At 40.4% G+C, this 23,032-nt stretch overlaps 1 protein-coding gene across 7 annotated transcripts in view; it reads left to right on the top strand.

Annotated features, from left to right (window-relative positions):
• Window positions 1-23,032, top strand: part of senp6a (SUMO specific peptidase 6a) — a 37,396-nt gene that overhangs the window by 9,526 nt on the left and 4,838 nt on the right. For 2 of the 7 annotated variants that reach the window (XM_037537994.1, XM_017697700.2), the window contains 20 exons: window positions 781-887; window positions 1,260-1,409; window positions 2,338-2,358; window positions 2,663-2,736; window positions 4,486-4,518; window positions 8,701-8,798; window positions 10,708-11,113; window positions 12,792-13,030; window positions 14,077-14,217; window positions 14,705-14,738; window positions 14,929-15,117; window positions 15,218-15,408; window positions 15,628-15,884; window positions 18,806-18,922; window positions 19,787-19,909; window positions 20,021-20,113; window positions 20,265-20,593; window positions 20,763-20,839; window positions 22,529-22,617; window positions 22,904-22,972. In XM_037537994.1, the coding sequence (XP_037393891.1) occupies window positions 781-887; window positions 1,260-1,409; window positions 2,338-2,358; window positions 2,663-2,736; window positions 4,486-4,518; window positions 8,701-8,798; window positions 10,708-11,113; window positions 12,792-13,030; window positions 14,077-14,217; window positions 14,705-14,738; window positions 14,929-15,117; window positions 15,218-15,408; window positions 15,628-15,884; window positions 18,806-18,922; window positions 19,787-19,909; window positions 20,021-20,113; window positions 20,265-20,593; window positions 20,763-20,839; window positions 22,529-22,617; window positions 22,904-22,972 (2,837 nt within the window). The remainder of the gene's footprint in view (window positions 1-780; window positions 888-1,259; window positions 1,410-2,337; window positions 2,359-2,662; window positions 2,737-4,485; window positions 4,519-8,700; window positions 8,799-10,707; window positions 11,114-12,791; window positions 13,031-14,076; window positions 14,218-14,704; window positions 14,739-14,928; window positions 15,118-15,217; window positions 15,409-15,627; window positions 15,885-18,805; window positions 18,923-19,786; window positions 19,910-20,020; window positions 20,114-20,264; window positions 20,594-20,762; window positions 20,840-22,528; window positions 22,618-22,903; window positions 22,973-23,032) is intronic. The other 5 variants (XM_017697698.2, XM_037537993.1, XM_017697701.2 and 2 more) reach the window with 4 other exon arrangements.

The raw sequence follows: 23,032 nt of genomic DNA, 5'->3' as shown, positions 1-23,032 counted from the left end.
AAACATGCTGCTGGGTTAAGTGATAAAAATTCTTAATACTGTCACTGTTGGAACAAAACCAAAAAAATCTCCAAAATGGTGACTTTAGAGGGAAAAGAAAAACATGCTTATGTTGTAATGGAAGTTAATATAAATGGCCATACACGGTTTTTGTGACAGTGACGGCATAATGATGCCACACTGGCGCACAGGCGCATTATTTGTGCTTTTCCTTCTGAAGGTATTTATAAATTCTAGTTTAGATTGTTTAAGGGCTTATTTTGTTAGAGAGCAAGAAGGCATTGAAAAACTCTGCGAACGCTTATTCATCTGAGCCAAACTAATCTGTGTAGTGTATAATCCGAGCTCTGCAGGGAAATAATGTATTAAAACATCACAAAAAAAAAAAAAAAAAATCCTGTCTGATATAAAAACGTGTGTCGTTAAGTCAGAGATGGTAAATGAAAACTGGTTGAGAATAAATCGTGATTTGTTTCAGTTTGCGTTTATATTTAGTTCACTTCTGCAGTTACTAGAACCTGATAAATTCTTAATAACCTAAGAACAGGAACGCAGCACATTATTTGAGAGGCTCTGTCAGCTATGCAGTCCCCCCCTCAGGTTTAGGGAATATGGCTGCTGAAGTTGCTGAATAGGTGCATTCAGCACAGGAGCTGAGTTTGCTTTATCCTCTTATCCTTCATCTTCTTTTTTCCCTTCACACATGCTTATTTCTCTCTCTCTCTCTCTGCCTGTCCCCTCCCCTACACTGCCCCCCCCCCCCCCCCCTCCCCCTCCCAGCAGGCTCCCCCACTGAGGCACTTTGGCCCTATGGAGCCTGTGAAGACTTATGAAAGACGGCCAAATCATTTCAAGCCCCTCAACAGAATGGCAACAGGCAAGCCCAGGTATCGCTTCACATGCCTTATGGCTCAGCTGACTGGCTTGCTAAAACTGGTTCCTAGCTAGCTTTATATATTTCACGGGTTCTATAGTCCTGTTGAATTGTATATAACAGTTGAGTTGGTTTTCCTGTCGTCCTTACTTATTTGTTATTGTTTTTTGAATAAAATCTGAATTAAATTTTCTAAATACGTTTTGATGTATTCGCATAACCAGCTGCCGTTTCTGTAGGTTGTGATTAGTTTCGAATGATAGGATTAGGCATGACGTAGCATGACTTCCGCCCCAGCATATGAGTTACAATGAAATAGAAGCAATTAGCTGTTGTCAGAGGGCTAAAAGAATTAAGCCTAATGCCCCAAATGTCTGCTTTCCAGTGAAGCACCACACCCAATGGCAATCTCCCCACTACCCAACAGAACCAATTATTTAATTGTGAGTCCAGCGCCCTCTCAAGGAGTGGTAGTTCAAGGGAGACTGTTTCAGCACACTCATCTCCCCAGTCCTGTTAGGAAGCCAGTCCAAAGGTAAGCCGGTTTGCATGCTTACCGTTATGATTTCTATTTGGTTGTACATTCTGCGCTGTTGAACAAATAGACGCATAGTTGGATTTATACTTTCCTGGATCTGAAGTGTTTTTGGCTTATTGTTGGCAAATTGTCTTGTAGTGGTAGGAAATTATTTTCCAGGCATCAATTATGTGCCTAAACTAGAGATTTCTATGGTATTATTTGGACAGGATTAATTTTTCATAGACGGTGCAGTAATGTAATTTTCCCACAGAATGTCTGTAATGTTTATGAGCAATTTACACTGTATAGAAAATCTCTGTATAAATTACAGAGATGGGAGCAGCCACTCAATTTATATACTGCCATGACACACAATATTTAATATAGTTCCAAATATGAAATTTAATAGTAATTTAGCTTACTCTTAACCATCTCCCTACATGTCTTAAGTGATTGCAGCGTGTTATCAGCATTGTTGCCAGCAATCCTTGTCGTCTTTTTGCAAATTTTATTGTTGGGCGATGTATACTTGTGGTAGGACACTACATGTTGGCTTCGTTTGGGCCACAAAGAATACAAGAAAATGTTTCTTCAGGTGCCTCAGTGCTTAAGAAAACCAAAGAACTCAACAGGATCTCGTTTAATATTTACAGTCATGGCAATTCTCATGGATTAGAGTGGGATGCAAATCAACACTGGTGACAGTTACATTACACCACCTACCCATGTAAAACTAATCCTGTCAGAGTTGTACTTTTGTAATAAAGTAAATTTAACTGTACGGAAATGGTGCTTAATTACCGAATGGACGTGGGCACTGATATGCAGTAATTGAACATAGATTGTACATCTTAAATAATACCTTGATTAATTCAGCATTTTCTACAAAAAGAACATTGACCACAGTGTAACTCTGTTATTCACATTCTTTCTTCATGCAAAGCAATCTTGACTTGAAAGAAAGGTAAGTTTTAGCCTGTTCGGCCTACCAGTGTCTGTGTGGTCTGCTGCTTTAGAAAATGTAGTAATTCAGCGTAATGTTAGCATTTGCAGCTGCATTCACTGTCTTGGCTATCGCCTTCCCTTTAGTGAGCCTTTTTTTGGTTATAAATGTATGTAAATGCATCGCGAAATAGTTTGCATGCTCTAAGCAGCATTTCGATGACGTGCGACTGTACCTTGTATTGTGAATTAGTTTTATGCTCTGTGTTATTTAAATGTGTGTACTTGGTCTTTTGCAAATGTATGTGCTTTTTTTCATCCTGTAGACCTGACTTCACCACCCAGCCAATCCAAAGAGTAGAACTAGACAACATTATTCTCACCTGTCCAGAGATATCAGGTAAGCCTAATCATGTACCTGGGTTGGGTTGCATCAGTAATGCATAAGGCCCCCCCCCACGTCCCAAGTTTGTGCAAAGTTCTAGCTGAAACTGTTTAGCATCGAACTATTCCCTTAATATTTTAACTACTAACAACTGATTTATGCATATACAGTGACGAACACTACATCATCGCTGTAACATGATGAGAAATTCAGAACCAATTAATTAACGTGAGGCCATGGAAAACAGGGCACAGCTTGTGTTGATTTTATGCACTCCATGGAAAAAATAATTAAAAAGAACAATGGGCAACCATTAGCGAGAGGTCTTCCTCTTGTTTTTGGAGCTGAAAGGTAGACTAATGTCCTGTTTGGAGCTTGAAGTAAAACCACAGATCACAACATTTCATGTAACACACCTGTACAAAAAAGTGGGTCATGTTTTGGTCTTCTTTGTGATGTCTGTGTGGTTCCTGTTGGTTTCATGAGCACTTGCACCTGTTTAGGGATGGGTATGAATATTTAGTAACTAAGCTCCACCATTTGTGGTGCAAACTCTTTCAGTTTAGTAATGTATAAACCTGACCCTAACAAACACTAACTTGCCTACGTTCACAGACCTACTGAATTGCTATAGATTGGACCCGTTTCAGTGAAGTATTGGTAGTAGTAGTATTGGCCAAGTTCTACAGTGACTTCTGGGTTTGGTACAATTTGCTTCAAGTCTGATTGATGGTGTACAGTAAATGCTGCCGTCTGTGGGTCTTTGATTCACTAGTTTAAACAGCAGGGCTGTGGTATTGCTTGAACAGTCTGGAAATCAAGGCCGGAGCTGCCCAACTGTGGATCAGTGCTCAAGGACGATGTGATATTTCAGTCAGACCGTTCTGCATTTCCTCAGGATTGGGTCGAGTTGCATTTTTGTGCTGGAATAGGGTTTGCTGTCCTTACCGAACATCATACCATGGCAAGCCTGGCCTTTGTTCGTCATAAAATGGCACCTACTCTTAACATCCATTTCTGTAGCCTCATTTTGCCTGCAGGTGCCTGCTGACTCTGTCTCGCTCTGCTGTCTCTGCTTAATGGGAACGCCGTGTTCGTTCGCTGTTGATGTGCTTTTGCATGACTGAGAGAATGGAGGAAGGAACACAGTGTATCATGGTTGTGTTCTGTCCAAGATAGCGCAGCATGTGGGGAGGGGAGGAGTGTGTGCGCGCGTTCCTGATGATTGAGGCAAAGCTCCATGCTGGTGTGTGTGTCTGCATCTCTGCACGCCAGAGGGGATTGCTGGCCTCTGATTAATCGGTGTGTCTCCCAGGAGGGGAGCAAGTACGAGAGAGAAGGATAGAGAAGAGAAAAGGAGACGGAGGCAGACAGCACCTCAGTCCTCAGCAAAGAGGATTTCAAAAGATATGTCCTGTTGCCGTGGCAATGTCTGAATAGAATGCATAAATGGTCTCGAAAATGTGCAGTTAAATAACCCTTCAGAAGGAGTGAGTCACATCTCTTGGTCTGGGAGGTTTTGCCTCCTGCCTCTGAGTTTCTGTGTGGTGGTTTCATAAGGCTTACATGTTCTTAATGTTGTGGTGATTTATCATATAAAGGATTTTTGGATTGGATTAATTCTGTTTTCTTTGTGTAATGTTAAATGTACACCGATCCAGCTCCACTTACTACATAGTTGCACTTTGTAGTTCTACAGTTACAGACTGTAGTCCATTTGTTTCTCTGCATACTTTTTTAGCCCCCTTTTACCCTGTATTTCAGAGGACAGGACCCCCATGGACCCTTGCAGAGCAGGTACTATTTGGGAGGTGGATCATTCTCAGCACTACAGTGACACTGATGTGGTGGTGGTGTGTTAGTGTGTTTTGCACTGGTCTGAGTGGATGCACTGTTCCTGCATATTGATAATCTATTACATTTTGTATAGGTGTTTGAGTACATAGCTGTACTCTATTTGTATAACAATGGAACGATATGGGGAAGAAACTGGTCTCCTGCCATCGAATGGGGGGCTTCATGCTTCCCAGATGAGCTGCTGAAGCACTCATATTCAACTTAAGAAGCTTTTTTCTTAGTGTTGTGCAGAATCCTGCGTGTTTGACTGTTTCTGTGTAAATTGTGTTTTTTTTTTTTCTTCATGACAAACAGCACAACAAGACCTAAAGCCAAGCACATAGTGTCTCAGTGAGAGTTTAATTATTTAATGTAATGAAGGCATTGGTTGTTGGTGCAGCACTTGTAGTATTGCATGTGTTTCAGTTGTAATAAGTATTGTAGGAGACACTATAGAGGCCATGATTCTGCTACAAGAAGTGTTTCTTATTTACACAATCAGAAAAGGCACATACAAAAGGCCCATTAGCAGGGAAGGTCACTTCTCACCTGCTTCACCGTAGACAGTTAACCCAACTAACTATACCCACATCCCCACTCAAAATAACACACACACACACATTTATACTAACAGAACCACAACATTAAACCACAACAATGTTTCTTCTATGGTGCAGCTGTGCATAACGCACCTCCTAAAGCTCCTTTCCCAAAAGCAGAGCCACAGTATTATAAGAACACTGATCACAGGATGGCGCACATCTTACAGGTTTAGTTCTCAACTACGAAGCAATAACGCAATTTATCTGACAATGTAACATTTACAGTAACATTTTTCTCTTCATTATTTGGAAACACTTTAATTTCTTCTTCATTTTGCTGTTAAATGGCAGGAGTCTCTTAGTGGAGTCTCTTCCCCAATATGGATAAATTTTTATTGGTGATGGAACAAAGCTACATCAGATATACAAATGCCTATAAAAATATATTATAGTCTCGCAAATTGATTGATTTCTGAGCTTCTACGGCCAAATTTGCATTCTACATGCTTATATTTGGTTGAATTTGGTTGAAATTTTGAATTTGTATAAGTAAAATATGCCTATGTATTCCATTGTTTTTAGTTTTGAGTTTATAATTAGTATGTGATACAATAGATTTTCCACTAACAGGAACAGGACACAAAAAAAAGCTTCAGTACTGTTTTTGGAATGAAGATTGAATGACCAAGAGAGACACGAACCTGTTGCACATGCTTCTTATTTACTGATGTTTCCCTCATACTCTCTCATATGTGCCTCTCTTGCTTGTGCTCTGCCCAGCACTCTGGAGTCAACCACACCTGAAATATGTCACAGAAACATTTATTTTCATTTATCCACTGTGTGACAAGAAGGAGCATTCTTGTGAACTCTGCCTTTTCTCTGGTGATGAAACGAAACAGGGTTCCAGCACAGCACAATTCAGCTATTGCTTGTCAAAGAGATGTTACTGAAAATTAGTAGTATGGAGCTTCGGCTCTTACAGTGACTAGGGTAAGTCATTCTAAGGTGTTTTATGCTTTCATGTAATTGTAGAATTGTGTAGTTTTCCATATTAAGGAAGAGCAGTGCTGACTCCATTGTGTTTTGGCAAATGGTGTTGAAATGCAGCACTTTTTTGCTTTTCGATGCTGTCTGTGCTGCCTGCACAGTTATCACTGTAGTAACATGTCTTGGGTTTATCTACATCTGCTTTGGAGATTGTCTGGAGCATGCCATGTTTAAATTTATGTCAAGGTTAGGAGTTTGTGTTGGGGTATTTTTTTTTTCTTATTGAAACTAGTAGTGGGGTTAGTTGTCGTCGTCGTCGTTGTTGTGGCTGTCGTCGTCATCACTACACATTTCTGAGCATACAGATACTTTTAGCATTTAAAGAACACTCTAACCACGTTTCATTACAAAGTGAACATAACTACTCCTGTTAAATTGGAGTTAGTGCAGTGCAGTTTGTAAAACAGAGTAAAAATCATTAGTTTTTATAATTTATTATTATTATTATTATTATTATTATGTAGTAGTAGTGGTGGTGGTGGTGGTGGTGGTGGTGGTGGTGGTGGTGGTGGTAATTGTGACAGAAGGATCGCAGCAAGAGTGAAAGGGAAGGTTTACAAGACAGTAGTGCGTCCTGCTATGATGTATGGTTTGGAGACTGTGGCTCTGTCTAAAAGACAGGAGGCTGAGCTGGAGGTGGCGGAGATGAAGATGCTGAGATTTTTGTTGGGAGTGACAAGGCTGGACAAGATTAGAAATGAGCAGATCAGAGGGACAGTGAAGGTGGAGCAGTTTGGAGATAAAGCCAGAGAGGCCAGGTTGAGATGGTTTGGACATGTGTTGAGGAGGAATAGTGGATATATTGGTCAAAGAATGTTGGAGATGGAGCTGCCGGGTAGAAGGAGAAGAGGTAGACCTCAGAGAAGGTTTATGGATGTAGTGAAGGTGGACATGGAGATGGTTGGTGTGAAAGTAGAGCAGGCAATGGATAGGGCAAGATGGAGGCAGATGATCCGCTGTGGCGACCCCTAAAGGGAGCAGCCGAATGACGAAGAAGAAGAAGTAGTAGTAGTAGTGGTAATATGTTTGTGAGACTACAGGTTTGATTTTTTTTTTTTTTTTTTTTTTTTTAATTGTTGTTGTTCCAACTTAATAAATCTTAGAAAAATTATTGCGATGCTTATCGGATGTTGTGAATATACTTGGCTGTATTTTGATATATTTTTGTCTAGTCACCCACCTGTTTGAAACTGATTTATGTAATGAACTGGGGTTTAATTTCTGTGTTGCTGTTTCTGTTTTCATTTTTCTTTAGAACCAGGCACCAATGTTTCAGTGAGCTCTTTATATTATACATTGTAATGGTGGCAGGATTCAGGCCTTATACAGTATGCACGAGTGTTTTGGGAAACATCAGTACTAAATGTAAAACAGTCTTCCCCTTTAGAAGCTCTTGTTTTCTAGGCTTCTTCTCTTCATTATCTAACTGGAAAGTCCCAGTGTGTGGTCTTGGAGACCTTCCCTGTTTTATTCTACTTTTGGGCGTGGTTGAAAATAAACTTTTATGTTGTGTTTTTTTTTTGTGGTACTTGTCCAAGTCTGTCTCCCTTTTGCTAAAGGAGAGAACTTTGATTTTGATAACATTCAGCATTTCTACAAGTATTAATCAGAACTAGGTGTGTATTGTCATTACGTCATAAACGTGTTTGGTATATTAAGGGGTTAATTTTGTGATGCTAAATGTCATGTATCCTGGCTCTATATGCAGGTGTATATGTTTAAGGAGTGAACAGAAGGTTTAATCTCTGAGGGGTGTGGTACTTTAAAAAAGGTTTATCATATCACAAGCTATAACTAAAGCTTACACGGTCAGTTAGACCAGAGAACATCATGGTTCATGAATGTGTTTGTGTGGGTGTGGTTTGTTCATTTGTTTAGGTTCAATGTCAAATGTCAGACTGAACGCTGAAGTGAACCAGAACTAAACTGCAACCATCTATTGTTTTCTGCTTTGGTCTGTAGGAAGGCAGCCAAACTACAAATCTAAATGCACCCTCAGGAATGAAGCCTGATGAATAAACCAGTTTTTGCCAGTTTTAATTTTCATGAAGCATTAATTTTTAATAATGTTTGGAGACTTCTTGTTCTGTATTGTGGATGTTTGAAAGGCTGTATTTTTTTTTCTTATGCACATAAGTGTATTATTATTATTTGACCATTTAAAAAGAGCTTTTGGTTGTCAAAATAATTGCTTGCTTATTCAGTGACTAATAATCACTAGTGATAAAATAAGCTTGCATGGTAAGTGAAAGGGAGCGCTAACAACAAACCTTGAGCTCAGGAAATGCCTTTCTTTCTTACAGTGGTCTGGGAGACACTGCAGACTGTTTAATATTCAGAAGTCGTGACTGGCCATGTGGCCAGCTTTGTGACTAGGAGCAAACATGCCCCGTGCACCTGAGACAAAGTGCAAAAAGATCATTTATTGTCCTTTGAATGAGGAACTGTAAAGCATTACATGTTCTCAAGGCTACAACATGACTTGTGTCATTTGTCTCTTGAAACAACCTGTGCCTGCATGTATTTTCCTTTCTCCTCTTGTGTCCTGCAGACTCGGAGGATCTGACCATAAAGAGGTGTGTCCAGCAGAAACGGCGGTCAGTGTTTGAGGGCATGGGCACAGTTCCTTCTTCCGACACAGCAGTGGAGGTGAGGGCTGTTTTAACAGAGACTGACCAGTAAAGAACTGATAACCCTGGACAGTTTGGTTCATTTTGCCCTGATAGATCTGCATTGAAGAGATGAACAGGTTACTTTAAACATGAACATTGGTGTAATTTCTTCTCTTCTAAGAGCTTTTGACCGTATACTGCTGGTACTGCTGTGATTAGATGAAGAAACCTGGGAATAACCATGGTGAAATGTAACCAGAACAATTATTTTTCACAGTTTTTACCTTTCACAAATGTTAATTCTGCAAGAAACTGATTTGGGTACATTTTCATATGTTGGGTTGATGCAAAGATATGTAAATTAAGGAAAAGAGAAAATGCATTTATCTTTGCCTTTCAGAACAAACTGCATTAAGAACCGACACAGAAAAAAAGACAGTTTATGTAAAATAAACATAATAAAATCATTATAGTGTGTTGCATTATGTGCCACAAATCAAATATTCTCAAAAAAAGATCATTTGTTCATCAAATGCAATGAATTCCATTATTTATTTTTTTTTAGGTTATAATTTTCAGTTTGGTTGTCCGTGAATTTTTGTGTTATTTAAAAAACTTAGGCTGCAGATGGCAAGATTTGTTTAAGTCATGGGCTGGAGGTTAGGGAACCAGCCCTGTAACCGGAAGGTTGCCAGTTCGATCCCGGGCTGCCCTCTGCTCCGCGCTGGGGTGCTCACTGCCCCCTAGTGTGTGTGTTCACTAGTGTGCATGTATGTGGGTGTTTCACTGCACGGATGGGTTAAATGCAGAGGTCTAATTTCACAGTGTGCAAACACAGTGACAAAAATTGTTCTTAAAAAAAATTAATTAAGTGGTATCAAACCTGTAGTGTAGAATTTCTTTGGTGCTGTTTCCCCTCTTGATGCACAGAATAAACTGTGATTATAAATTGCTTGTCTAATGACCGTAAAAGAGTTTTACACAGCCTTTGTTTTCTGTGTTGATCTCCTGCTGCTCAGACTATTCAGACACGTCTATGCTCATAGACTTTGTTTGCTAACCTAATTTTCCTTAAATGGTGCACCAGAATGTAACCACTGCGCCATTTTAAGGGTCAATAGGTAAACACTTATTTTCATAGCCTTTTAGAGTTGTTTTAATAGGTAAGATTTTGACTTTGTTTTAGGTCTATTTAAGCCTGTTTTGTTTGTTAGTCTGTTTTCAGCCAATTTTCATTCCAAAGTTTGTTGCATCCTTAATGCAGGCCTGATTCCATCTTGGATCTATCAAAGCTTGCTGTAGTGACACCCTGATTGTTGTGAGTAGGCAAGTGTTTCAATTAGGGATGCCCGTTAATCACACTTGTCAAATTGCAGGCCTCCAGATAACATGACTCACGTTCTGACGCCTCACCAGTGTTAGTCCAGTGGAAGCACTGTGATGTGCAAACTTCTGCTGCTGTTGTGGAGCAGGCTTCGACATGTCTAACAATTATTAACCAGTTAAGTGTGGGGAAAATTGTTAGGACCCTACCAAATACTCCAGAGTGTCACGTTCATTCACTGTTAGCCGTGTCAGCCAAGTGTGATTGAACCTTCAAGAGCATTGCTTCTGCAATACTAGTGTGTATATTCAGAGTAAACATTTATTTTTTTTCTTAGATATTTATATATATATATTTTTGTATTTAAATTCTATAAGGAAGCTATGCACCTAGGATTTCACTCACTGTCCACCTGTGTAAATGTGATTTGACAAACATGATTTGATTGTGAAGTCTAAAGTGAACTGTTAACAGTAATTTTTGCCATTGACCTTTGCCAAGCAGTGAGCTTTTTGTTCTCTCTCTCTCTCTCTCTCTCTCTCTCTCTCTCTCTCTCTCTCTCTCTCTCTCTCTCTCTCTCTCTCTCTCTCTCTCTGTCTCTGTCTCTGTCTCTGTCTCTCAGCCTCTGCAGCCAGATGAGTACTTCACTGTGTGTGGAAACTGTGGCCAGCAAAGTGAAGACCACATCAAGTGCGATAACTGTGGGAACTCCCTGCCTGCAGAGGCGCACCTCCTTCCCACCGTCCCGTCGACCCCTGCTCCTCGACCCCCTATCCGTTCCCAGAACTCTCCTGGCCCTACCAACATGCAGCTCAGCAAGAACTTCTACAGCCCCGCCTCTGGGGCACGCTCTCCCCAGGTGGACATTGTTATGAACCCACCCGCACGGATCACACGGGGGAGCCTGCTGCTCCCACACAACGGCAGGCCCTCTGCCACTTCGGCTGGGAACTCTGGGTCATACGTAGCCAAGCTAACCAAGGGCAAGAGACAGCCTCTCGCCAAACAGCATGAACTTAATGACCCCAGTGAGTGACATCAGTGCTAATCAGATGCAGTGTTGTTTGTGGTATTTGCTAAACAAATGTTACACTAATGCAGCTGCAACTAATGGTGTCATATATTTAATGTGTCCTGTTTTAATTGATTAGTCGACTAATCAAATTTTTTTTCAGTGTCTTCACTTCCTGTTCCTTTACCGTGCTATTTTTTAATTAATGAACTCTGCCAATAATTTCTCAGCTACTTAATTTGCTTAACTATGCATTGCAACACGGGTTGTAACTGCGTCAGTTTCAGAGTGTGTCATGGCGTATGATGGCATGATTACCCGACTGTTGGCTTTTTCAAGATTCTGATTAAAATGCATTTTTGTTTGTTCCTGCATGTGAGGGATAGTTCCATAAAACAGTGGTTCCTTGCCTATTTTAACCCCTTCCGTCACGTTTTGCTTTGCACATGGGAAAGGGACGTCTTAGCGCTTGTAGACTGGCTCTGTAGTCTGTATTTGTTGTAGTCCATATTTGTTGTAATTACATGCTACTTTGGTAGTAAGTAATATCACACAACATGGTTACTAAACAAAGGGAAAACATGGTGCTGTTAGTCATAAGTACAACCCCAATTCCAATGAAGTTGGGACGTTGTGTAAAACAGAATACGATGATTTGCAAATCTTTTTCAACCTATGTTCAATTGAATACACTACAAAGACAAGATATTTATATGTTCAAACGGATAAACTTTATTGTTTTTTTTTTTGCAAATATTCACTCATTTTGAATTTGATGCCTGCAACATGTTCCAAAGAAGTCGGGACAGGGGCAACAAAATACTGGGAAAGTTGAGGAATGCTCAAAAAACACCTGTTTGGAACATTCATCAGGTGAACAGGTTAATTGGAAACAAGCAACGTTTACAAGCAACGATGGGGTGAGGTTCACCACTTTGTGAACAACTGCGTGAGCAAATAGTCCAACAGTTTAAGAACAAGAACGAGGGATTTCATCATCTACAGTCCATAATATCATCAAAAGATTCAGAGAATCTGGAGAAATTCTGCAAGTAAGCAGCAAGGCAGAAAACCAACATTGAATGTGGATTTTACCACATGGGCTCAGGAACACTTCAGAAAACCACTGTCAGTGAACACAGTTCGTCCATCTACAAGTGCAAGTTAAAACTGCCATGCAAAGCGAAAGCCATATATCATCAACACCCAGAAACACCGCCGGCTTCTCTGGGCCTGAGCTCATCTAAAATAAAAAAACAAAGCTTCAACAATTAGTGTCATCAGTTCCCAAACGCTTATTGAGTGTTGTTAAAGGTAAAGTGATGTAACACAGTGGTAAACACGGCCCTGTCTGAACTTCTTTGGAACGTGTTGCAGGCATCAAATTCAAAAGGAGTGAATAGTTGGAAAAACAATAAAGTTTATCCATTTGAACATTAAATATCTTGTCTTTGTAGTGTATTCAATTGAATATAGGTTGAAAAGGATTTGCAAATCATCGTATTCTGTTTTTATTTATGTTTTACACAACGTCCCAACTTCATTGGAATTGGGGTGTAAACCACACAACAACTTTGAGCTGAGGAAGAGTTTTACTGTTCAGTAAAAATGCAGCTCTCCTGTTGAAAACACCCACAAAAATGCATCTGTGCTCCATTGTACCCTGAAGTTTTTCTGTCTGTGTATATTTGCAGTCGTGTTGTCCAGTGATGAAGATGAGGAGGCAGACAATGCCAGCACAGGCAGTGTCAGTCGTCTGGACAGCGTCTCTCCGAGGCCGGCTGACTCGGCCCACTCGTCTCCGGCGCCCTCTGGTGGTAGGGTGGAAGCAGCAGTTAAAGCTGTTGTAGAACATGAAGAGCATGCATGTGATTTTTTCACAGACATGGACCACAGGAACATGGTGCCCAGGAGGAACCGCATGAAAGATCCAGTAAGGGCCTGATAATGCAAAATATATATAGTGAATTTTAGTTATTATCTTTTATGGAAGCATATCAATATCAAAATTAAAATGAGAAACATGATAAATGACAGTTTATTCTTGTGTTTGAGTTAAAATTTCTCACATGAAATTTTGGACTAACTGAAAATTCTAATTCAGTTTTACCATTTTTCCTTGCAGTTCGGTGCACTAGTATTGACATTGCATTTCCATGTTGGAGCTGGTGTAATGGTGTGGATAATGTATTTTTTTGGTTCACTTTGGGCCAAAATCCAAAATTGCATATATAAAGCATAAACATAAATGCAAACACAAGATTGTACTTTACAAAATGACAATATATTCATTTAACTTTTACTACTGATATGGAGTACACATGGACTGTGCCCAGTTTACTGTTTTACTTTGCTCCAAGATTCATGATGCCATTCGGTAGTAGATTATCAAGTCCAGTCTGCTGTTCCTGTGTAATAAGCAATAGAGAATTCAGTTACAGCTTTGAAGCTTGGAGTTTTTTACAATTTCAGATCCTAAAATAAGCATTAAATAACTGTATTAATGGGTTTAACCTTATTCTCCAGGGTATATTTTGGTTTGTCCATCTGAGTTTACAAGACCAAATAATAAGGCAAATACATAAGGTATTCACTAACTGCATGAAATAAATATATATCTTTGTTTTATTTATTTTTTTTGTAGAAGCTCCCCTGAAATGAACAGAAATGGGTTTTATGATCACACATCCCTTTGTTTTATTTTATTTTTTTTTAATAAGTCCACATTTGTGGAAAAATGGGTTGACTTTCAGTAGAAAGTCATAATTTATTATAAGGGTTTAAACATTACCCATATATTTGACTGGGAAAAAACACTTGCTTTTTGAATGTAGCTTATGAAATATGAAAGTTACGAAGAATATGATGAAATGTGTTTTGGAACCACCGGTGGTCTCAAGGAGTTTGGGGTTAACAAATGTTTTTGTTTTTGTGCAGTACAGTATACACAGCCTGAGCATGTGTTTCATGTCCCTGCAGTTTGGGAATGCCTTGTGTGAGGACCCATCTCCATCTAAGAAGCGTAAGGTGGGCCAGCCGCAGAAGCTGGAGAGCATTATTCTGGACTGCAGGAGTGTACGGATTGGAAGTCTGCGCAGGATGGTTACCAAGCCAGTCATTGTAAGATTCCTTATTTTTTTTATTTCTTTACTCAGTGAATGTCTTGTTCTTGTCTTTTTAAGTTTAATGCGCAAGATCTAATTGATGTCAACATTTATGATTTGACTCTAACTTGACAACCGTCAGAGAAGGATTAGCTGGGACAGTCACTGGCAACTCAGTTAATCTTGGTATTAAATTTTATGCTAAAGACCATCACACAGTTTAGCAGTGATGCAGGTATTTATCATGTTTCTGTTTATGGAAAACAGTATCAGAAATTACTGTCAGTCAGCAGATGTTTTTGAGCTGAAATCATGTGCTCTGCAACATTATGATTACAGTGATTTGTCACTATTGAAGAGTAGACAGACTGCATGAATATAATCTGTCAAAACAGGCCCAGAACATCTGGTTTATATATTACTCAGTAAACTTGCATGTGTGCAACATGACAACTGGGAATTTGGTGAAGAATATTAAGTGTGTTTTTCTTTCATTTTTTTAGTTCACAGTAGAATACATACAGCTTGAGACAGAAGGTAAGTTACTTCAGTTGTGCTTTCTTTGAAAAGCTTTAAACAGGTTTAGTGCTGTGAGTTTTTCAATTGAGGTGCACTCAGCTACTTTAAAAATAATAAACACAACCCTCCTACCACGTCCTCCATAAGTCTTGCTTGTTGGCTCTAAAGCTCCCTCCCCAGGAGCTTTAACGGTTAAATCTGTGTGTAGGTCAAGAGGTGGACGTACTGGAGAAAGTGCGTCTGAGGTCATCCGAGCTGACGAAGTGCGAGTGGTGCAGCGTGAGGAAACTGCCTGTACTCTTCTTCCAGACCAGCGACAGCGAGTGCCAGCGCCTACGCACCCAACTCCAGATGACACAGGAGAGTGGTGGCCTTTGGTATGACTGCAACGGCAACAGTGAGTAGCAGACCTTTGCTCAGTGTTGCAGTTATGGATTTAGCTTGCTTAGACAGCATGACTGTCTTTTTAATATGCATCTTCTCTTCCTTTCCCCTAGATGTGGATGAGAAATACATAGTGTTAATTTTTGAGAACGGACTGTCAATGCAGGAGCAGATGATTTTAGAAGACATTTTGGTGGAGATTGGCCGAAACAATAACCTTTCAGGCTTTCCTGCCAGACTGCCCTTTGATGAGGCCAACATTAGACTGGTTCAGTATAATAAAGCTTCAAAAGAAAAGGAGAAAGTGAGTGTTGTTTTTCTATACATACAAGTTTAAACATATTTTTTTTTCCATTCACAGATGTGAATGGGATTACAATTGTCTGAAGTTATATGCTCTGAATATACTATCCTAAATTTTGAATAATGGAATACTACGAAAAATAGCTAGTGAAATGCATATCTTTATATGGTGGTTAAGACATATGAAAGATTTTTTTTTGTGTGTGTGTGTAAATTTTAGGTAAAAGCAGAGAAAACCAAAACAGTTTTGCCTTCAACAACGACGTCAACAGCCACAACAACAGTCACCGCCTCAGTCACCACAGCCACAGCAACAGTTACTGCAGTAACAGCAAATACAGTAACGCCGACTCCCACTGCTTCAACAGAGACGACGGTCAGGACGCGATTGTCTGCTCAGCTCCATGCTTTCTTCGATGAAGAAGATGATGAAGATATGGCAGAACTGCATCCTACTTTTACAGGCCCCGTCATCAAGTAAGAACTGCCTGATGATGCGTTTGTTTTACATAATACATGTCGCTGCATCCCAAACCGTAACTCAGATAAGGTGGGAAACGCCTGCATTGGTTGTGCCAGATACTGTATATCACCTATTTTCATTAAATGCAAGAAATTTAAAAGGGAGGTTTTAGTTATTTTCACTAATTGGGCTGGTTTGGGGGTGAGTATTGGCCATTACTAAACTGGGTGGGGTTGGTGGGGTTGTCATGTTTCACAGTGCTTACGTACAATTTATGCTGAATACTGATGGATGGATGGATGGATGGATGGATGGATGGATGGATGGATGGATGGATGGATGGAACTTTATTGATCACAGAGGGAAATTGCAGTGTTTCAGTAGCAAGACATATAATTATACATAAGCTTACATAAACTATGCAGAAAAATACAAAATAGAAATAAATCTAGACATATGTTAAAGTACAAGAGAAATAAAGTATAAAAGTATAACTATTTAAATATTCACATGGCATATGAGACATTCGCTGTATTTACAAGACAGCAGGCACTGAGTGGTATGAGAGAGTCTAAGAGCACATATTAAAGACATGGCTAACTGAGTTGCATCAGTATTGTAGTATGAAGTGCATAGTGAAAAGTGTCAATTCAGTAATAGTTGTGATATATTGCACAGTGTGAATTAAAGGAGATACAGTGATGTGGTTCAGCACAGTTGAGACAGCAGACGATCAGTACTTTCTCTGCAGTAAGGAGAAATGTTGTAGAGCCTTATAGCAGTAGGTAAGAAAGATGTCACACGGCGCTCTAACACAGCGCAGCTGTAACAGACGGCCACTGAATGAGTTTCTCCGTTTATCCAGTGTAGCTTGCTGAGGGTGTGAGGTGTTGTCCAAGTTGGCTAGCAGCTTGTTGAGCATCCTCTGTTCTGCTACAACCTCCAAAGAGTCCAGCTTGACTCCTACAGCAGAGCCAGCCTTCTTAATAAGTTTGTTGATTTTGTGCTGAGCACTTTTGTTAATGCTGCTGCCCCAGCACACAGCAGCATAGAATAGAGCACTCGCTACAACAGACTGAATGTCCGGAGGAGCTTAGTACACACACCGAAAGACCTCAGCCTCCTCAGGTACACCATAAGTGTTGCAGCTCCAGTCCAGCTTGTTGTTCAAGTGCACACCAGATATTTGTTGGTCCCGACCACCTCAATATCAACACCATCAATCGTGACTACTGACAAGACAGGTTTGGCTGTCCAGCACCATCTCCTTAGTCTTACTGATGTTTAGCTGCAATTGGTTCAGCTTACACCAGTCAAAAAGTCCTTCACCAGCTTCCTGTGTTCCTCCTGTCCATTCCTTGTGCACCCCACAATGGCCGTGTCATCCAAGAATTTCTGCAGCTGACACAACTGTGTTGTACCTGAAGTCAGAGGTGTGCAGGTTGAACAGGAATGGAGCTAACACAGTCCCCTAGGGTGCCCCAACGCTGCTCACAGCCCTGTCTGAGACACAGCCCTGCAGTCGCACATACTGAGGTCATCCAGTCAGATAGTCCATTGTCCATGAGATGATGGATTCATCCACCTGCATCAGCCGTAGTTTCTCCCCTAACAGCATAGGCTGTATGGTGTTGAATGCACTGGAGAAATTGAAGAACATGATCCTCACAGTGCTGCCTGATGTGTCCAAGTGAGAGTAAGTAGATAACTGCATCGTCCACTCCAGTGCCATACTGGTATGCAAACTGCAGAGGGTCAAGAGCTGTTTTGACCAGAGGTCTCAGATGAGCTAGCATCAGCCTTTCAAATGTCTTCATTAAGTGGGATGTCAGTGCAACCGGTCGATCATCATTCAGTCCTGTCGGTTGCCTTTTCTTGGGGACAGGAACCACAAGATGTTTCCCACATAGCTGGGACTCTCTTCAGGCTGCAGCTCAGATTGAAGATGTGCTGAAGAATTCCACACCTCTGCTCTGCACCCAGGTTCACTACCCTGGGTTTAATGCCATCTTTTCCCGCTGCTTTGCTCTGCTTGAGTTTTTTCAGTTCACCCTTCACCTGATTAGCAGTGAATGTAATTTCACTGCGCATTCCAGTTGTGGGGAGAGGGTGAGAGGTGTCCATTGCAGAGAGTTGTTGCTGATGGTCACAGGTGTGAATGGCTGTGGTGGAGGAAGGTGAGGCTGTAGATGGCCCATAGTGTAGTTGTGTAGGAGTGTTAATTTGCATAGGAGACGGACACAACAGACCAGAAGAGGAGCCGTTGTCAAACTGCACAAAGAACTGGTTCAACTCATTTGCCCATTCATGCTTTCCCTCTGCTGGAATAGGGCTGTGTTGGCTGAAGCCAGTGATGTATTTTAGGCCTCTTCAGACATCACGAGTGTTATTCAGCTCTAGTTTGTTTTCCAGCTTGGACTTGTACTCCTCTTTGGCCTTCTTAATTGAGGTTTTAAGCTTGTTGAGGTTAAGCTCATATGAGGTTTTAAGCTCATATTTACCTCCATTTGGTTTGCTGTGTGGTTTCTTTTGTGGAAAAATATGTTGAATATGTTGTACAATGAAAGCTCACTGGCAAATTAGTCTAGCTGTTTGTTGCTCTTATGTGGAGCCACACACTTAGGTGAACCAGGAGAGTGGAAGAATTTTCACTGAGAAGTATTCAGGAGAAATACTATGCAATATTATTATTGTTATAAATAATGTTTATTGTATTCTGCTTTCATATTTGAAACGACTAACTTGGAATTGTTGAAACAGTGGCTGAAGGCAAAATGCATTCTTGTGGTGGTGTTTTGTTGTTTTTTTTTGTTTTGTTTTGTTTTTGTTTTTTTACTTTGTTGGTTTGTGGTCCAAATTACAAATACATTTGACTCCTGGTTCCTGCTCCACTGTCATGCATTTAACAATTACTTGTATTCTTACTTCTTTTTAGGTTAATGGTGTATCCCCCTCCCCCCGCTAAAGGGGGAATCTCTGTGACAAATGAAGACCTTCACTGTTTAAATGATGGAGAGTTCCTCAACGATGTAATCATCGACTTTTACTTAAAGTTAGTATGGCCGATTCTTTTTTTTTTTTTTTTTTTTTTTTTGTTTATTTTTTTCCTCCATTTACACTTGTCGAAAATGCTAAACATAAAAAAAATCACACCAGTACCTAAATCACATGACATTTTGAGCACAGCTAAACACCCCTCATTTTCCTCAATTTTGCTAGTGGCAGGAACAAGGACTTCTGAGCATTGCAAGGCTGGACATGTAATCCAATTCTGTTGACGATACAAAGTGCTGTATAACTGCCTCTGTTGCTGTATTGTGTTTGAGGCGTGACGTTAGTAGCAGGGAGAAAATGTCATTGCTGATCATAAATGTATTTTGTCAGATAGTTTGTAGCTTTGTTAGTAAATAGCACATAATGATCATGCCTATAAAAAGTAGCAGTTAGTGAAGATGTTGCAGTTACAGTGGCCTTTTATTTGCCCTTATTTTTCCTGTGTGTGCATGCTGTCAATAAGCTTTTTGACCCCGCACACACACTCAGGGTCACAGGGGGTGCTGGAGCCCATCCCAGTGGCCATCAGGCAGAAAGCAGGACACACCCTAGACAGGCCGCCAGTCCATCGCAGGGCAGACAGACATGCATACACATTCACACACGCACTCACAGCTTTTTGTCCAGTCATATTTAACTGATTTTTAATCCATTTTCAAAAGTGGATAAATGGTCACTTTTTCTTATGGAACATGTCAGAGAATAAAAGGCTACAACAATGAATAGTATGTTGGTCAATTTTACAGAGCTTATCCCACTGTTTCAGAATGTTTTAAAGTATCTTTATATATATATATATATATATATATATATATATATATATATATATATAATTTCTTTTTTTTTTTTTGGCTGCTTACAGGTATTTGTTTATAGAGAAGTTGAAAAAGGAAGATGCCCACAAAAGCCATGTTTTCAGCTCCTTCTTCTACAAGAGACTCAACCAGAGAGAGAGAAGAAATGCACAAGACACAACCAACCTACCGTAAGTTTCTTTGACAGTCATGACCAGTCTGACAAGTTTTAATTTAAGCATTTTTAGGATTGCAGCTCTAATTTTCTTAATTGAACACGCGTCTTGTGTGACCATGCCTAGGATACAGAAGAGGAAGCACAACCGCGTTAAAACGTGGACGCGGCACGTGGATCTTTTTCAGAAGGACTTTATCTTTGTCCCCATCAATGAGTCGTAAGCCATTGTTTTCTAATCAGTAACTGGGGTTGCCTTGTGTGACCTATTATGCAAACTTTAGGCTTTTGAACATTGTTGTGTAAAGGAGAAAAAAAAAGACAGTATAGCTACAGCTCTGGTTTTTCTTTGTCTTCTTTTACTTGATCAGAGCCCACTGGTATCTTGCAGTGATCTGCTTCCCAGGTCTAGAGAGGGTTCAAGTGGAGGCCAACCCTCTATACCAGCCTCAGCCCCCATCTCAGCCCCGGGGGAATGCCCCACCCTCAGCCCAGCTCGGGGGCTCTGTCATGGGGGATGGAGGCCTAGAGGAACCCTCTCCACATACGGAACCAATCTCCTTCAATCAGTTTGAGGTTAACACAGAAGGAGAAGCTCTTTGTGAGCACCCTGCAAGCATGCCTCCCTGTGCCCACAAACCAGAGCACTCCTGTGCCCATGGGATGAACGGACAGGTCAAAGTTCAGCCACAATACACAGGTGAGTCGCAGCAGATTCTGAGGCACCATTATTTGGAGGAGCCTGTCTGACAGTGTATTAATAAAGACAACAGTTGTTGGTGGTATTATTATTATTATTATTATTATTATTATTGTCATTGTTTATTATTAAATCTGCATCTCTAAATGTTTTCTTGTTGGCTTTGAAGATGCTTTGCACAGAATCAGTGTGTGTTATAGCACCGATGACACTGGCACATTCTCTGATGACCAAAGTTCATGTCATGTAAGTGTTTTTGTGGATATTTAGTCCAACAGTTATTTGATGTCATGTTCACGTGCTTCTGCAGGTAGTTAGGCTCCAGAGTTGAATGCTGCAATGTGTATACACTATGGCCAAAAGTATTCGCTCATCTGCCTTCACACTCAGATGAACTTGAGTGACATCCCATTCTTAATCCATAGGGTCTATGATGTTGGCCTACCCTTTACAGCTTATAACAGCTTCAACTCTTCTGAGATGGCTTTCCACAAGGGTTAGGAGTGTGTTATGGGAATTTTTGACCATTCTTCCAGAAAAAATTTGACCATTCTTTCATTGAGTTCATTTCACTAGAACTAAGGGGCCGAGCCCAACTTCTGAAAAACAACTTCTCCACCAAACTTTACACTCGGCGGAATGCAGTCAGACAAGTACTGTTCTCCTGGCAGCCGCCAAACCCAGACTCGCCAATCAGATTGACAGATGAAGAAGCGTGATTAGTCACTCCAGAGAACACGTCTCCACTGCTCTAGAGTCCAGTTGCAGCACTTTACACCACTGTATTCTGCGCTTTGCATTGCGCTTGGTGATGTAAGGCTTGGATGCAGCTGCTCGGCCATGGAAACCCATTCCATGAAACTCTACGTTGTTCTTGAACTAATCTGAAGGGCACATGAAGTTTGGAGGTCTGTAGCGATTGACTGTGCAGAAAGTTGGTGACCTCTGCGCACAATGCGCCTCAGCATCCACTGACCCTGGCTCGTCATTTTAAGTGGCTGACAATTTTGTGGCTTAGTTGCTGTCGTTCCCAGTCGCTTCCACTTTGTTGTTATAATACCACTGACTGTTGACTGTGGAATATTGAGTACTTGAGCTCCTGAGAGCGGCCCATTCTTCTACAAATGTTTGTAGAAGCAGTTTGCATGACTAGGTGCTTGGTTTAATACACCTGTGGCCATGGAAGTGATTGGAACACCTGCATTCAATGATTTGGATGGGTGAGTGAATACTTTTGGCAATATAGTGTGTATAACTTGGGCCAGGTTTAAAGAGGAATTTCACCCTCTTTCCAAAATTTATAAAATTTATTTATAAAATTATTCAGAGTAGTTTGATGTGAATAGTTAAATTCTAGAGAAACTAGTCAGAATCACAGTGGTGATGATGGGAACCAAATATCTGAAGAGTTTAATGCCTTTAAAAAGTACTTTTAGTATTGATTACTTTGCCTGATGCCTGAGACATTTGTTTTGCTATAGTTTTGAGCAGACTTTGACCTAAAATGACTTTTGTCAAAGTGATGCATGTAAGGCAAAATAGTATCCAAAGTAAATGTACTTCCACAGGGTCTCCTCTGTTTTAACATAAATTAGCATAATTTACCCTAATCACCATTACATTCTAGGTGGATACACGCAGTGTGTTTTCGGGCAGTGTAGTTCCCAAATAAATGTTACCCTTTTCTGATTTACCACTATTTTTCCATTATCAATCAATGCTTGTTTGGACAGTGTATAAAATACTGTGTAATACGTTACGGCCCCCATCACCACCACTAAAGACGTTTTTGAGTTGGCAGGTTAGTGTAGATTGCAATTATGGAGAAATGTAGAAAAATGCTTTTTAAAGTAGTGTTGGCTTGAACAAAGCAACTTGGGCAACACTTCTATGCCATAGTCTATTAGTGTTTCACTGTCTCGCTGCCTGTGTCAGGATGAGTGCAGTGAGGATGGAACACTGGCAGATGACACTGGAGCCTCAGAGAGTATGGAGTGGACTTCCAGACCCACCATCTGCAAACAGTGAGGATGCACCTTAATCGCTGGTTATTAAGTATATTGGAATATGATTATTTGCCACTAGGTGGCAGTATAGTTTTAAGCAGAGTTTGTGGGTTTGATTGGACGATGTGTAATGCATGTAGTACATATAGGAAGTGAATAATGTCAAACTATATCAGAATCTGGTCTACATTACATTTCAGTGGTAATATATAATGAATGTTTATTTTATATCACGATGAAAGAGGGGTTATGATGAACTTTGAAGGTACCTTTACTTCCTTGTTGTGCTTTCCTCATTTTCCAGGCCCTGTATTCTCATCATGGACTCCTTGCGTGGACCTGCAAGATCAACTGTGGTGAAAACATTGCGAGAGTAGGTCACCCATTGGTTTGCTGTTTAGCCTGTGATTTTAGCTGTCAGATTAATTGATCT

Source organism: Pygocentrus nattereri, chromosome 4, assembly GCF_015220715.1.
Source record: "Pygocentrus nattereri isolate fPygNat1 chromosome 4, fPygNat1.pri, whole genome shotgun sequence".
NCBI classification, from domain to species: domain Eukaryota; kingdom Metazoa; phylum Chordata; class Actinopteri; order Characiformes; family Serrasalmidae; genus Pygocentrus; species Pygocentrus nattereri.
The sequence above is the reverse complement of the archived record's forward strand: the minus strand, read 5'-3'. Positions and strand labels throughout refer to the sequence as shown.